At 43.4% G+C, this 17,557-nt stretch overlaps 1 protein-coding gene across 3 annotated transcripts in view; it reads left to right on the top strand.

Annotated features, from left to right (window-relative positions):
- Positions 1-17,557, top strand: part of LOC144944336 (ERC protein 2-like) — a 179,866-nt gene that overhangs the window by 71,525 nt on the left and 90,784 nt on the right. For all 3 annotated transcript variants that reach the window (XM_078872428.1, XM_078872427.1, XM_078872429.1), the window contains exons 14-15: positions 1,984-2,177; positions 8,604-8,739. In XM_078872428.1, coding sequence (XP_078728554.1) covers positions 1,984-2,177; positions 8,604-8,739 — 330 coding nt within the window. The remainder of the gene's footprint in view (positions 1-1,983; positions 2,178-8,603; positions 8,740-17,557) is intronic.

Here is a 17,557-nt window from a genome sequence, read left to right as displayed (position 1 = left end):
TAATTGATTGCGAAAACTCCTGTGAATGTGAATTTTCCTGCAGTTTCATTGCACACCTTGGTTCCAGGTGACGTGAAGTGATCTCTGTGGGCTAGTCCTAATGGCATCCTCGTGTTCCAAGCGCTGCTTGTCTGCCAGTTTATCAAGTGGACAAAGTTTGTTTAACCCCTTTTTTCACACACCAATTGGTACCTGCTCTGAATGTGAGTGGAGAAGATTGGGCGTAGAGGTAAGTTGAACCACGGTGGGAATGGCTTTGAGAGGCACTGACATGGACTAAAGGGAGCCTAATTACAGCGTACACACACTGATAACACAGGTTCCATTGCAGGAAGTAATTGGAGGTGATTGGGCAGCAAGACAGTTTAAGATGCCATCGTAAATGAAAATTGCTGCCCTTTTTAAATTCCTCCAGTAATATGTTTGTTCAGGTGTGTGGGAATTTTATCTTGAAAACCCAATTTTCATGTCCAGTTTATTGCATATAAGCGAGCGTGTTGTGCATTTGTCCTATTTTTTTTTTCGTGAGACCAAGCTGACAAAAAAACATTATTCCAAATTAATTGGGAATTGCGTTATTTTTGTCCATTGTTTATTTCCTTTTTTTTCTAGCTCAAAACCGTTTGGCGAAAAAAAGGATCTATTTGTAGTTTGAGGGATTATTTTTTTCACGCTTCGTTTTTTAGTCATGCTGCTGATTTTAAACACTGGTGTTCTGACGGTTATCCGCTATGGTGATGCGTGACGGATTCATGCTGTGGGTAGCAAGCTGCCAGCCAAGTGTCATGTCCCATGAAAACATTTCCAAAAATCAAAACAACAACACTGTCAGCTCTTTTACTCCAGTCATTCAAGTGTCATCATTGTCTCTTCACTAGAAAACTACACAAGGCCTTAGTGGATTGGACAAATGGGCTAGGTGTTAACAAACAACAAAATGCACTCTCTTTGTGGGACAACTGTGAAGATGGATAAATACCACAACACTTCTCTGTTTGTAATCCCTTAAATGTTTTACTTAATTTCTCTGTCAAATAAATCACCGTGTAACTTTGCAAATGGATGCTGCCTTTGTCCGCCCCGCAATGTACGTGCGTACACACGCCGCAGTTGAGCGGCAAGTCGTCTGTGGTAGATAAAGTTTGCGTCGTCCCACCTCTTCCAACGTGTCAGGCCAGTGTGGGCGAGTCCACTAGAGCTCACTCTAGTGGATATCCTTCCACCAGTGCTGACACGGGCAAGAAATTTGCAGGGCTTAACCATAACCTTTTCACTATGCAAGATGAATTGCTATTTTGGTAGTGTTTCTATACCTGACGGTATGTATGCGTCCTCCGTGTGCTCGTATGACATGCATGCACATTGGTTGATCAGAATCTCTGTTTTCGGAGCACAGACTACATTGCTTTACCATATGGTACATACTCTTAGGTTTTTTCGGTAAAATCACGTAGGTAAAAAATAAAATTAAAAGTTAATCAAAGTAATAATGGAAATAAAATAAAATAATAAATCACGACGTTTCGGAGACAACACAAGTCTCCGCCATCAGGTGGGACCGCCACAGCTAAAATTACTGCATCAAGTGAGGAAAATTCCAAAATTCCCAAATTTTTACCTACGTGACTTTACCGAAAAAACCTAAGAGTATGAATCCTTGCAGTCACGAAAGCTTCAAATCTAGAAATATGGTACATAGTTTGGGTTGCATTGCCGCAGTCGCACTGTAGCTTGTCTTTAATGTTCCATTTACGAAGGAGATGTGTGCAGCAGCCTGTTGATCTCCTGATGCCGTTGATGGTTCCACCAGTGTCTTCGAGGAGGAACGTCAAAGCCAGGAGGAGCGACGTTTTTCTCCTCGATGTTTGGACGTTGTTAATTCGAATTCTTCTCGGTTGAAACAGCCATCGCTCTTGCTTGCACATTTCTGAAGTTGCTCATTGACGTAGCGATTGCTGGCGCTGTGGTTCCTCGCCATCACAGTCCCAGGTGGCGGAGGAGGAGGCACGGACGAGCCCCGAGCTCACCGACCGGATCCGGCAGCTCGAGAAGGAATTATCCCAGAACCGGTCGGAGGTGGCCAAGTCGCAGGCAGAGGTGGACCGCCTCCTCGAGATCCTCAAGGAGGTGGAGAACGAGAAGCACGACAAGGACAAGAAGATTGCTGAGCTGGAGAAGTGAGTTTCCCGATTTCGAACTGTTGGGTGTAATCGCGTAGAAAGGACTTGACGCGACATCGCTTCATCGTCATTAATGCAGCTGCTTAACAAGAGGTGGCCAGGTAGCTTTGGGTGTCGGGGCAATGGGCTGCCACTGTTAAGATTCTGTATTTTAATCTTGGCGGCTAACTGAGAATGAACTGCATTCTCAAGTGTAGGGAGGTGATTGTCTTAGCCCGCACTTTAAATTAGTGTTTTTACTAATTTGGCTAAATTCTTGCTCTTTGAATTCAAATAGATGTTATACGTACAAATACGTACATTGGGTGGACTGCCATGAATTGAACATTTAAACAAGAACAACAATGCTTTTACTTTAGTCGTTCAAGTGGCAACATTTTCACTTCACCTTGAAAACTTCACGCACCCCTATTATGCGGTAAAATGACATCACTTGAAGGAATCTCAGACGAGTTTCTGTGGTAACTTCTTCCATGGTCCACGGACCATTCTCTAACACAGAATGATGCACTGCTGTCCGAGAGTTCTGAATTGGAGGCTTTGTATCATGACGTGATGCCAAGAGCACAATCGTAATAAAATTTAGACAAAATTGAATAAAGTGTTAGAAATGTAGAGCAGACCAAAGGTTGTTTGAATTACCCTCCAGGGTAGAGAGCTTCCTTAGTATTTTCCCCTTTGTCTGAGCAATACAAATTTCCCCATGTAAATGTTATTTAATCAGGTCTTTTCTAGATCTTAGAGAAAATACATGAACACTCACAATAATTTTTGAATAAGAAAGCTTTTTTTACTGTTTCTTTTTTAACGTCTGTAATGTAATAGGGTTTACGCCATGGCCTGAACTCAGTGATGACATTGCGGTTTAAGTCTACGGGTTTACTTTGATCACCACACCATCATACAGAGCAGTGCAAGCTTTGCTCATTTCCATGTGGTTTGTCAATTTCCATTTTGAGCATTGGATACTTGCTCACACTTGAATGTGACCAACTAACTTCAGTGTTTTTTCAATGGACTAATGTTTCGTTTTATTTCAAAGCACTTTTCTATTCTGAACTAATCATGCCCTTTGTTTAATATCCTTTTGTGCTGTACTGCTTTAAATAATGTAATTGAATGTATTGTATCAGAAAGTGCATGTAACCTTATTGTTAACTTTAGTTCTAATCATGGGACCTCCTTTGCCAGTACCAGAATATGAGAATAGGTTTTCCCCTTTTTTCTGGCAACAAAACAGATGTTAAAACAACAAACTGAAACCTTTTACAATGAATCATGTCTGCATTAACCACAAGTTGTCTCTGGTGTGGACCAATCAGTTTCAAAGACAATGCATATATTATCAATTTTTTTTTTTGCATTCTGACCACAAGTATTGTGGTGAATGCAGACGTGATTCATTGTAAAAGGTTTCAGTTTGGTGTTTTAACATCTTAACACCTGTTTTGTTGCCAGAAAAAAGTGGAAAACCTATTCTCATATTTAGTTATAATCATGGAGATTTTTTTTACTCATGAAAGCCTCACTGAGTCTCAAGACACTTTTTTCTCTTCCCAAAAAGGTCCTTCATTGGGATGTTTAACCAGTATTATTCAACAATGAATGTTGCCACGTGGGAGGAAACTGGCCTTCCCGGAGAAAAACCCACACGCATAAAGTGGTAACACTCAAAATCTCTGCACGGATAGATTTGCAGAATCCGTTTCTGTACTGACATCTCCTGGTCACCTCACATTTCCAAAACAAGATTCATCAATATTACAGCCGGCGGGTCTTGACAAAATGACTGTGTTCACGGAGAGACATGCCCCTAATACTCTTCCTTATGCTGTGTGCTCCTCCGTCACTCCGACCTCCCTTGCACCAATCCCAGCTCTACTCCCAGGTTAGTAGTCCTCATCGAAGCCTACCATCGCTTGTACGCATGTCATTTTACAATCATGATTTTTATTTTTTTCCTCCTCCCGCGTTGCCGTATTGTGAGTTCAGATTGACAGCAGAGTTATCGCCGTCCGTAACGACATGGTGCTGTTGTTTCTGTGATAATTCACACCTCGGTTTTTTGTTTAACTTTTAAGGTCACAGTCGTCCGTGGACTGCGTTAATCGTCGTGTTTTCCTCCTGTGTTCATGTCTCACGTTGTGTGTCTTTACAACCGTTCAAATGTCAACGATCTAGCAACATTCCAGTTGCTTTTTACTTGTTTAATTGTTTTTTATTTCTTTATTTATTATCAGCGCCTTCACGCGATGGAATGCAGTTCATTGTATCGCGTACTGTATAAAAGTGCAGCTGTCTTAAAATGCCAGCGAAAATGTTGCAGCGGCGATTTAATTTGCATGCAAATAGTTGCGCCGAGAAGCATTTAGCGTCCGCTTTGGCTGCTGGCTTTTATTTTCGGCTGGCCCTGTGGATGCTGCCAGCGATTCCCGTAGATCATAAATCGCGTCCGCGCCGGACAGGGCGCCGTACATCATACGGGCCGGATCAGAGATGGGGAGGGGGCCAACGGGCCCTATTCATCACGGCGCCCATTTCACAATCTGGCAGCACATCGGTCATTCGTCATGCGCAGAATGCTGCGGCAGTGACACTGGCCGTTTGAAATGAAAGCTCCGTAGTGGGATTTGAAAATCCCCAGATGTGCAATGAGAGCTTGTGGGGGGGGCCCCATGGGACAAGGTGTACGCGATCGCGGCTCGGGGCAGCTTCGCCGGATGCTAAGTACACCCGTGGCACACCGCGGTTGTCAGTCGTCGTGAGGGCTTCCCATCCCTCGCTTTGTCATATTTTTTATCGGTGTTCCTCTGAGTGCGTTTGGCATGCGTTTGTGCGTGTTTGTGGTTCACTTGCAGCGGCCATAAATCGCTAGCCTTGATTTGACTCTGGACGCCCCTCTGTACCCGATGCTCTTGTTGACTCAATCAAACGTCGCACATGTAAATACCATGAAATAAATGGATAAATTATTTTAACCCGCATAAAAGCAAATATCCGAACACGTTGAATTGAATGCTGCGTACCCATGCGTAGTTCACAAACAAATCGCTCTTGATGCTCTCCACTGTGGCAGATCTCTGAAGATTAACAGGGTTGAGACTGGATAGCGCTTGGATGAGTGACCACCATGCAAAAACAGATGCTGTAGGCTGCTTCGTACCTATGTGGGCACCAGAGGGCAGTGCAGAAATATTAATTTATATCCTGTACTATGCTCCAATGTCTGCTCCCCAACTTCACCAGCCCCGCCAATATTATAACGTGTTCAGGTATGGTCAAATGACTGCCACGACCCGCACGGCATTAGGAGGCCTTCATCCAGCAGTGGATTGTCAAAAACGGCTGTGCATGCCCATACACAGTCTCTGTAAGTCAATAAAGCGAAGAAAACCTGCTGCGGCTTTTTACTCATTAGCGTCTGGGCTGGCGTACATTTGTGCCACGTAACGGGAAGCAATTTTGAAATGTTTTTGGAAACATCCATCTTCATTCCATCTTGTGTGCCAGGGTTTTTTTTCGTCCCAAGTCGCACATATAGGTGCTTGCTGGATGCAAGACCGTTGTCATGGAGAGGAATTAGGCACGCAAACATCGCAAATAGCGGTCCCATATTTTTTTTCAGTCACCACTTGCGGCTGGAGAATAGATCTTGTCGGACGCCATGTACCCAAATTTAAATGAAGGGATCGACTTTGGGATGTTGTTTTGCCAGCTGCGCCTCTAGATATGGCAGGCACTGTAAATTATCTTCTGCAAAGAATCTGTTTGTTGAGTACTTTGTGACATTGATCTATACTGTAAAGTGAGCCGAGCACTTGGCGTTCGCATGCCTTGGCACACATTCACACACGTACGCGCGTAGCCGCTCCTCCGTGCTCCTGCAAGTGGCAATTGCTTCTCAGAATTAACAGCTGTGATGCTGCTTGGGCAAGTGTTGTTCACTTGTGGGCGAGGAGAGTGCCTCCTCCGCTCCATGATTAATGCACCTCATAGGTATCTGCTGCCCTCTGCAATTTTGTGTGTTTTCTTACGTTTTCGTACGCATTTAGTTGCTTATTTAAAAGTTGCAACTTTATTTAAACACGCAAACACATCACGCCTGCACTGAATTGCCATTTCCTCGCAGTACATGACAAAAGATTAATTGCAGCGTAAAATTAATTGAGCAAGGAAAGTAATTATTTTCCTAGAGCTTAGTGGTTTGCGATGCACATTTACCCAAGTCTCTGGAATGGCCATGGTAGATTAGCGTGATTGTGTGGGCAGCATGATAAATAGCAAACTGGAGGGGAAAGCGTTCTTTTTCCTTTTTTTTCCATCTAAAAAAATAAAACATGTTGCAATTCGAAGGAACTTATATGCACCTTTGGAACTCTCCCCAGCTCAATTTATAACAATAACCCTGGCAAGAAATGGCAGCAGGGGGTCTTTAAATAAATTTACAAATCGGTACAAATATGTTGTCTCTTGAAAATTCCAAACCCATCCTTTATTCCTCAGCAATTCATCTAGGGAGTGGGGTGGGGGGGTAGGCAGAGGCTTTTGTACTCTGCACATTTTCACAATTTTCTTTGAAGGCAGCTGCGGGTACGGTGAAGAGAGGCCAGCGAGAATGAAAAACAGAAAGCAGAGGGGCCCCTTTCGTTTTTCTCCCTCGATCGTACGTGGCCGGCGTCTGCGGACTGTCTTGCCGGGCAAAAAAATAATTCCGGCCACATCACTGACATCCTTCCCTCTGAACCAGAACAGGTGGCCGCCTAGGTTCTTGCGCGGGCACTGACCCTCATTTCTGGCTATGCCAAGTGCCCAGATGGCAAGGGGAAGTCTGATAACCCCCTCGGAGAGGGCCCTTGCTGGTGGGGAGGTGGCCGTGAGTGATTGATGCCGTGGTACAATACTTGGGCACACACCCTGGGAGCACTTGTGCGAAGTTTTGGCCAGAGCTGGGCTTCACGTTGTATTGCTTGGGGCCGTTGTGTGCCTTTGCATATCACGTAGCTTTCTGTTATAAATCACGTATGCTCCCCTAAATCTCTTGCTGGTTTTTTTTCTCCCATATATTTATGTGCTTGTGTATCATGTGGACAATTATTCTGCGAGTTTTAAGTGATAGCTTCGTTTGCATTGACTGTGCTGCAGGTTTTTGGGACAAACGGCTAGATCTATGTGTACAATAAATGTATGCCCTGCTGTGTTCAAAAGCATTTACAGTCGCAATTAATTATGGTCAATGTGATCAAACAACTAAATTGTATTGTGTGTGTTTATTTAATGCGGTATATTAAGCGATAAATTCTACTCTTTGATTTTTTCCATTTTATTTATCATTCATTTTGATCCCGATCAACCTTAAATAATTGCTATAGAACAAAAATGTTGTGTTTTTCAGTAGTGTATCCAATAATTACGTCATTTTATTAAGCAGATTAATTATAAGTGATTTCTAGGTTTTTATTGGAATAGATAATTTAGGTTTATCACTTGTTTTTTGCTTGCCCATTCTGAAAATAAAGACATGATACCGACACGATGACCGAACCCAAAAGAAACTAATTTAGGAATCATAACATCGGTCGTGAAAGCCTACATGTAAAATTATTTCAAGTGTCTTTTGCTTTGCTCTTTTAGTTTTTGCCTAACTTCGCAACCTTCTTTGCTAAGTTTTTTTTGTAAATGTTTCTGTCGTTCGTTATTAACAGTCATTTCAATGTCTGTGCTGTATGAGATGGTTAATATTTTATTTGTGTGCCTCTTTATGCATTCTTCGTTATCCGAGGAACGCATTCTAATGTCACTATTCCAATGTTGGCGTTCTATTCCAAATGTCACTGCCTTGGTGACGGTGTATCTCCTTGCCTCACTCCACTCTCAATTTGTAGTGTGTTATTTTCGTTATGAAATATAACGCCACAAACAAGCATGTAGATGTGCACGAAAAGTGCACCAGGAATCGTGTGAGTAGATTTGTGCTGGAAATTAAACTAGACGGGAAGATCGCTTTGATCAGTGAGCAAGTGCAAATTAAAGACGTCGTGTTGAGTGAAATTGCAGACAAGACACATTTCCTGAATAGATTATAGCCGATGAATGAGACGGGTAATGGAATGGCAACCAAAGGAGAAAAACACCTGCAGGTACAACCATCACGGAGATAGAGCAATTCTATCGCCTCATGTTGTAGGTGCATGATGGATTGTGATATCGCTAGACCACGAAGGATGGAATAGGTGTGGTGAGGCCTTCATCCAGCACTGGATGGATCGGGGATGTCGATAATGATGATGGCGGCGCATCTGACAACATGTTCATATAACCTGTGCTTTATAATCGCTGCGGATCCAAAAAAAATATGTCGTGAAACGTCACGACAAATTCACGGGTGCATAACGTGGGGGGCCGCTCTTGTACCATGTGACCCAGGGGGCTGAAGGACCACACAAAGAAGATGGCCAGTCTGAAGCACAAGGAGCAGATGGAGAAGAAGAAAAGCGCCCAGCTTCTGGAGGAGGCTCGCAAGCGGGAAGACAACCTCTCCGACAGCTCGCATGTGCTTCAGGTATTTGCTCTGCACCGGGCTGTGCGAAGGAAGGGGTGAAAGCATCCAGACTCTGCCAACGTTCTGTGCACAGAGCTGCCTGTTGTTATTCTTTGGTTCTTTCGGTAAAGTCACGTATAAAGATAAAATAATTAATTAAATTTTATACTAGCATACGACGTTTCGATTGCAACACAAGCAATCATCATCAGGTATAAATTAAATAGAAACACAAATCTAGTATACTTAGAAATGTAATGTAATACAACAGAGAGTCGGATAACATAACAGTCAACACCCTACCTGGTTGATTACGTTCTTCCTAAGAATGCTAAATTTGAGAGAGAGATTAAACACAGAACCAGAAACATAGACAAACATATAAGCAGGCAGATATCACAGAGATACATAGAGAGAGAGCCTGTTGTTGTTCTGGAGGATGTACGTATGCACGTGGAACTTCTTTCGCACAGCACGTAGCAAACCACGCTATTCGCGGGACATATGAAGGTAACATTGTCATCAGACCATTTGCTATGCTGGCATGTGTGTGCACAGTGTCAGATGGCCAGCAACAAACAGCATTATCAGAGTTATATCGAGTAGGTTTATGAAAGCGAGACGATGGGATTAAGTGCGTTGCTTAATGATTAATCCACAATTAATTATCACACTTTCAGGGTCGCAATTAGATTTTTAAATGCTCTTTTTCACATTGTGGCGAATGGTGGCACCTCCAGTGGCTGCAGTGGTCACCATGAACCGATTTCATACAATGAATACGAATCAAATGACATTCATTGGAACACGTTTGATGTAATGTACGGATTCTGACCTTCGGACTTAATGATGAAAATCGATACATCGTTCCACTCGTAGAATAATATAATTGTTATTACAACAACTGCTGGATAAACCCAACAAATAACCCGAACTTAAGGAGGGGGGGGGGAGACAACATGGTCATCCGCCTTTTGTAGTCGAAGCGTTCTATTTTTCTTAATATTTGCACTCCCAAATTTCTCAAAAAGTTAAAATCTATTCTTGGAAAGCAGTAAAGTAAATTACAACAATGTTGCATACACAGAAGACCGTACTTGCTGCTTTCAAATATCACAGTCCGTCATCTGGCAACGGGTGAATACGTTAGAAAAAACCGTTGGGTCAGTGTTGTAAAGACTAAGCTGACCCCCTTTCTTTGCCTGTGTAGCAGTTTTATTTTGCGAGTGTCATAAAACACTTTGCTCGTGACTTTTCAATTGAAATATTTGCCCCAGAGTAAATCTCCGTGCCTTAAATACACTTGAGCTTTCTGGCCTGAAAAAAAAATCCTTGCGCTGAGTGAGCGACACTGTTACACTGTAAATCTGGCTGTCACCACTTGCTGCAGGTGAAGTGACGAAAGATAAACAAAGCGATTTGTGTGTTTTAGCCACCTCTGGTATTAGACTGGCCTGATAAGGTGAGTGGCCTTCAAAAGGACAGGTGAAAACAATGGTCTTAATATCACCCCCTGCAACGCCTTTATTGTCGAACTTCTGATCTAAGTGTCGCCCGGCGTTCAGGTCGGTTGCCTCCATGTGACAGTGAGCGAGCTCGCATTCGGAAGGTTTGCTAGTTCAAATCCTCGTTGGGGGTTAAAACGCAGCCCAGGGAGAAGACAACAGTGGTTGTCCTTTGGATAGACCATCCCCCGCAATAGAAACATGTAATTTCCGCCCCTAAATCGGCGCTTTGAATGTGAGATGAGAGCTTCTTTAATGTTCCTCTGAGCAGGAAATCGCAATTCACGTCTGTCTAAGGGAGGGCTGTTTGTTGAATAGGCTGGCAAAAAACAATGTTCTTCCGATTGGATATTCCAGGGCTTTGCGTCACGTCCTTTGCGTTTTACAATTAACCACGAGTATAAACAAAGCAGCACATTCTTTATTCCCGCATGTCACATTATGCAAGTCTAAAATGTCATTAGAGCCATTGGTTGCCTTCATTATTCATTCGTGTTGATTTTGTGACATGAGAGAAATGTGACCCGTTGCAAAGAAAATGGATAAATTAAATAATAAAGTAAAAGCTAAGTCCATTAATTCATTATTCGTGCGCCAGAATATGTCTCTGGCTGTGGAGCAGTGTTTGCATACCAAGTTTCACTCATCCTCTCCCACTTAAATCGTCATTGAACCAGTGTTTATCATTACTCTGGTGGACTTCATAATTCCAGTCCGTTGATTAATTACTTACGTAAATGTTAATCTGGAGGTGACATAAATAAATCTTTAGAATTAATTTCCACATTAAACAGCAAGGGGGCCGTCAGCAATGTGTAAGGAAAATCGAGCACGGTGTTATTGCAGTAAAGACTGGCGGTTAATGAGGAGCTATTCTGGAAAGTTTGGAGACTGTTTGGTTTCACGCACTATCTAATGAACCCCGAGTTCGGATCTCGCCCCAGACTGCACCATCAACGGTAGGTGATATATTTACTGATGCAGAGACACACCCCCCCTCCCCCCATCACCATCCTGCACTCCTCAGCATCATGGTGTAAAATGGTCCCCAGGGGCAACACAGCATAGGGAGGCATTTTTTCAGCAGTGGTTTGACTCGGGGTAGTCAACTTAAAATGATTAACAAATCACAGACCGACTCATAATTAGTGTTTTGGGTTAGATCGTGTGGGTGGAATTTTGTTATGTAACAGGTTCATGCGATCCCTCCGACACAATGTTGCATTGATAACACTGGTCAACACACTTTTTCTGGCATAAGGTATTCCAACGGTTTTAAGGTTATTTTTGGGTGCTGATTCCAAATCTGGCATCACATCAGGTTTTTGAGATATCAAATATTGCATTTTCAATCAAAACTGCAGAAGAAAAATATTAAATAAATGTGGATATCTACATAAAATGATATTATAAACACACTATCCTAAAAATACAGCACCATAATTTAACACTAAAGCCGTCACTGACTCGCAACTACTTGCAATCATAAGTGAAATTAGTCTAAAACAGCTGCAAAAGTCCAGGCCAGAAAAAAATATTTTTTTTGTTGACCAGTGTAATTGAACCAGCAGCCACACATCCGCAATAAGCCATTCTATACGTTCTCCGTTTTTAGGACTCTTATGCGCCCACACAAGCAGCACGCTGTGTGCTCAATGCACTGAAGTGGAGTAGGAATCCTTCCGCTATAAAACCAGGATTAATGCAAGTCCAAATCCATATTCTCTTGCACGTTGAAGGCATTCACTGCGGATCATCAGCCGCATCGGAAGTACTCGGTGTGACTGCTCAGCTATAAAAACCAAGATTAATGTGGATACATTCCCATTGCAGAAGCCAGGGCATGGGTTCCCTTCTTTCCTCGCCTTGTGGAGCTAGAAACTTTGAGATATTGGCTGTGTATTACTGTGTATCAGTATATAATATCTGTTAATTGTTTATTTCGCTTTCTTATGCCAAGCCATGTGACCTACTCCAAAAGCTATAGTAGTCCATGTCAGAGCCGAGTGAAAATTCATATTAACCATGAAATACACGCTATTTATTCACGGTGGATGTTACAAATCACCTGACTTCATTTAAAACTAGTAGGCCATTTTCTTGGTTCTTTCGGTAAAGTCACGTAGAAGGGAAATAATAAAATAATAAAAATTAAACATAATAAGATAAAAATTCTCACGACGTTTCGGCCACAACGCAAGCAGCCGTCCTCAGGTGAAGAACAGGGCTGTCGGAATGACAGCGTCCTAATGAACACTGCTAAGCTTGGCAGCGTATTTTTAAGCTGGGTCGGAGGAGGAGAGAGCCTTGACAAAGGAGTTTACATATCAACAGAGGAATTTAGCATATTTATGACAAATGCAGATATGGGATTAGTCACTGCTTGTGGAATGTGTAGGTGGTGGGGGGTCTCAAAGTCATTGTGTGCTGGTATCATAGTCAAAATTTTACAATTACCCGCAAATTGTTACATTGGCAATGAGACGCAGCAATCATCGCCCACTACTGGCAGACTTGTGCTCATTTGCAGGCAAAGTGCCGTGTCTCTCTGTGCCCACAGGGACAGCTGCCGCTGGGGGTGTGTGCCGTTTTTCAAACATCTTAGATGAGACATAAGTGTAAAGCGTTCTGAGACGCCCTGGCCCAAATGGCGCTGTGTCAAAAACAAAAATAGTTCTCATCATTATCTCCATTTGTGCCATCAACAAGAGTTCCCTCCGCCTGTTACGATATTTCTCCACCTCTCTTGTTACGTATAATATTCCAGTGAAGCCCATCGACAAAATGCTCATGGTGGATACAACATGAAATGCAGAGCATTGTATTTGACACTTGTGGTATTGTGATGCAATTTGTGTACATTATAACTACAAGGCAGACGACCACTTGACTTGTTTCACAATACAGTATACTAAAGTTTGTAAACTTTGCTGCAAAAAAATTATTGTGAGGCTCGCAGGGATTTACGCAAACAAATGACAGCACAGCGATACGATAATGGTCATGTGAACTTTTTTACATTAAATACATGGGTATGGCATGGCAATACATCGTGCAATTTAAGGTCAGGAGTAAAACATTAAACTAAGCAAAAAGCAGATATAAATGCAAAGATATTTATTTTTTGTAAGTTCACACATGCTGTTTGAACTAATATATTTTGATTTGTTTCTTTTGTCAGTGTTGTTGATGGAACTCTGTTTTTAAAATTCAGTTTGTGCAAAGACATAAAAAAAATGCAATTCCACGCTTTATGTCGATGGCCGTTATGAACGCGAAGCGACTCTGTGACCATAATGTGTTTGACAGCAGAGTAGAATTGTCCAAAGTGTAGGGGTTTTGCAGGCTGTTAAATTGTCTCGAAAAACTTTTTTTTCTGTTTGGGAATTGGGATGGGTCTCGTGAAACAAAAAAAGGAGGGGTCCCTCCACTTTGGAGCCTCGATGAAAGATGCATTTGAGATTCCTTCGTGCGGACGTCATGCAAGCAATGCCGCTACGCTCACACACACACGCCACACACGCATGCACTCTCGTGGCCATCCCCAACAGCATTCCACAACGTTCCACCTCAACAATGGTCCCCAGCCCGGAGCCAGCGTTGGTGGGAAAAAAAAATTTGCCGAGCGCTTGCATTTCCATTCAATCCTGCGGGATGGCAAATTCATTTTAGCAAGGAGAGAGGCTGAACAATGCAGAACCTTTGCCAAAAAACAAATGTAGGGAAAACATTTATATATGTGAGCCTGAAAACTAGGCCTCGCAGCAGGCTGACAAAGTGATGGGAAAGGTGGGGACGACTGTGAGCTTTCGAGGCAGGGGGACAAAAAGGAAAGTGTGCAAATGAGCCATGCAGACTGTTTGTCAACCATTCTTTTGTTTGGTCAATGTGCCGGTGCTCCATAACGTTGGTGATTTATAGCTCATCACACTCACGGCGAACATTCCCAACCTCGTGTTTACTATACCTTCTCACCTACCCAGCTCGCTGGGTAAGCTAAACAAGTGGCTCTATGCGGACGGCGCAGGTGGCACACAGACAGGTCATTTTTTAAACACGTGCTGCGAAGAAAGACTTCACTTAAAGAGGAGAAGAGTGGGTGGGAGTGGTGGGGGGTGAGGGAAGGGGCCAGAGAAGAAAGGTTAAAAAAATGTTTAGAGCAGTTTTTTTTTAGGCAGCATCGTTTATAGTGGTTTGACCACAATGTTCACTACCAGTTTCTGGCGCCCTAGAAACAACCAACCAGACCCACTGGACCTTACGAAACTCTCATGTAAGTGACACCAGGGCACAGTTAAAATTCGCCCACGAAAGCCTGCTGCAGCGCAGAATGCTGCACGTAAAATTACCGGCATTAAGTATCAGCTGCCGGATTGCTTGATTGAGCGGTGTGGAATTATAAATGTGATTTGGGAATAAGCGTGGAATTCCGATGGGCGTATTGCACCGAAGGTGCCGGGGTAATTGTCTTTGTCTGCAGCAATAGACTCGCATTGGTGCTTCGCCCATTGTTTGCAGGGTTAATCTTGTAGGGCCAAGGTACGGTGGTGCTTGCCAGTAGGGATATTATTTTAAATCATCGCGAAGTTTTTCCACCATATGGTTTTTGTAAAATCACTATTTAAAGGCAAATGCTGTTGTTCCTATGGTGTTTTTCATAGATTATTTTTTGGCAGTATTTGATATATTAGAAGGTGAAAGGACTGACTCCTTTTTTTTGGGTATTACTGGCAAATTTTGAAAGCTAAGCCTTGTGGAGTACCAGGATCAAGGGGTTCTCTTGTATAACCTTGTGATACCCCATGCTGTTGTGTATATATGGAGCATATCGGTTTCAATGTCACATTTTTTTTTAAGTGCGCTGCACCAATCACATAATTACTGCAATAACCTGAAACCGCAAATTGGTCACGTTGACCTGAATTTAGCTTTGGTGGTGTGAAAATGAGGCTCATCGTGTTCATACATACTAAGGTGGTGGGACCATTGTGAGAACAACCAAATATTTGTGCATTTGCATTTCGTTAAGCTAATTTACATATTCATTGTGTTTTATTTTTAGATCATTAACATTGGGCTCAAAGAGAAATCGGAACAAACCCAAAGGTCAAATACAAAAAGTTTGCTCAGGAGTGTGAGGTATCTGTTGAAGGGACACAACTAGAGAACACATCAGAGCCTGTATACCTAGGACAACTCTTGCAGGCGGATCAGGATCAAAAAGGCAAACAGGAGGATCTTGGACATGTTATTGGAAAACTGACGGTAATATTGAGAAGCAACATACCATTGTATTTCAACAAACCAAGCGGAACATTTTTTTTTTATCACTGTATATTGTCTGGTTTTGACATGGCTTAGGGACATGGACAAATGACGATAATAATTCAACAAAAGCTTGAAAAGTGTTCAAAGAAGCATGGAGGTGCATGCCCGGAATTACGCTGAAGATTAGAGAACATACGCAGTTTCGAGACCTGATATTGACTGAAGAAGTGGCAGTGGGGGGTTCGGCAGGGCACTTCGCGAGAAGGGATGATGGCCAGTGATCAAGACAGATTACGGAGTGGCAGCTAAAGGAGGGAAACCATTCGAGAACACTCCCAACGCAGAGATGGAGCAATGAAATCCGTTTTGTGTGCAGGAGCTAGGTATATTGTTGCGTCGTTAGACTACAATATATGTTACTGGTAGGAACCTCCTGGTTGCACCAGCCCACGGGATTATTGTGTCCGTCCGTCGTGCATCCAAAAATGGAAAGGGTGGAGAGGGGAGGGGCTGGGTGGGGAGGGGAGGGGTGGGGCTGGGTGGGGGGTGGGAGGGGTGGGGCTGGGTGGGGAGGGGCTTGTCACTCCGTGGTGCCCTTATCAACGTTTAACCTACTCACGCCGGCTTGTGCCCGCCCTCAGTCGGCCATATTTGCGGAATACGCCACGCCGCCGTTGACCCTGGCCATTGACCGAGCAACCCAACGTTCCTACCAGCTCCCTCCGTAGGAATGTGTTAATGCCTTGGAGAGGCATTCATCCAGCCGTGAATAGATCATGGCGATGATGATGATAATGAATGTTAAGCAGGCGGACTGCTTAACATTCATTGTGCTGAGCAGTCCGCCTGCTGTGTTGTTTCACCTGAAGACGATGGCTTGTGTTGCTATCGAAACGTCGTGATTTATTAGTTATTTTTCTATCTACATGACTTTACCAAAAGAACCAAAGAGTATGAATTCCTGCAGTGAAGAAAGCTTCAAATCAAGATTGAACTGCCTCTACGGGGAGGATTTCCACACAACTCAGACATGACTTCAACCGAGAAGATGGATGCAAAATTTAGCAATCTTTGGAAGGACGTTGATCAACCAGGTATCGTGTTAACTGTTGTGTTGGCCGACTCTCTGAGTTACATTACATTTCTAAGTTTGCTAAGTTTTATATATTTTTTCTCTTTATTTTTTCTCTATCACCTTGTTCCCTCTGTAAATTTCGCCCCCACCCTCTCGCCCGTTGTGGCGGCCCCCCCTCCCCTCCCTCCCTCTCCCCCGGATTGGCCGAGGTGTGCGAGCTCTGCGATCTTGCATTTACTTGCAAATTCCATCCCTAGCCGCGACCACTTGCCCTTGGGTTGTGCCCACCACAGGCGTTTGTGGTCTCTGGTTGCGGTGGCTCTCTCGCTACATTTCCTCCTGCCTCAGCAGTCCGCCTGCTGTGTTGTTTCACCTGAAGACGATGGCTTGTGTTGCTATCGAAACGTCGTGGTTTATTAGTTATTTTTTCTATCTACGTGACTTTACCGAAAGAACCAAAGAGTATGAATTCCTGCAGTCACGAAAGCTTCAAATCAAGAATGGTTAGGAGCGTTGGCGAAGTGGTTAGCGCAGAGTAACCCGAGTTAGATTCGCAGCCACGTTAACATTAGCGGCGAGGGATAAAACCAGTTGCGAGTTCCTCGTTCACCAACCCGCCTTGACCAGCATGGTAATGGCAGATCAAACAGCCTCCATGACCGACATAGAATGGGGGAATCTTGAATCTAGTAGTGGATTGCCAAGGGGTTGTAAATTATATATTATACAATTATTACTGATTGTAGCATACACGCAGCGCAAATGCAAACAAATGCAATTCCACACATAAACGTGCAGGAGTTGTCAATACAGGAATGCGGCTAGAGCGTATTAAACCCGATGGTAGGGCTGGAAGTGGGGATTGTTCGCATTCTAAGTACGTCAAATGTCAACTGCACATCACATTGCTCAATGGCAGAGCACCAGCTAAGTGTGTGCCCAGAAGAGATGTGTGTCCTGAACGCGTGAAATCGTACGTCCTTCTGTCTCA

This window comes from Lampetra fluviatilis, chromosome 34 (assembly GCF_964198595.1).
Source record: "Lampetra fluviatilis chromosome 34, kcLamFluv1.1, whole genome shotgun sequence".
Lineage (NCBI taxonomy): Eukaryota > Metazoa > Chordata > Hyperoartia > Petromyzontiformes > Petromyzontidae > Lampetra > Lampetra fluviatilis.
This window is presented reverse-complemented; position numbering and strand designations above follow the sequence as displayed.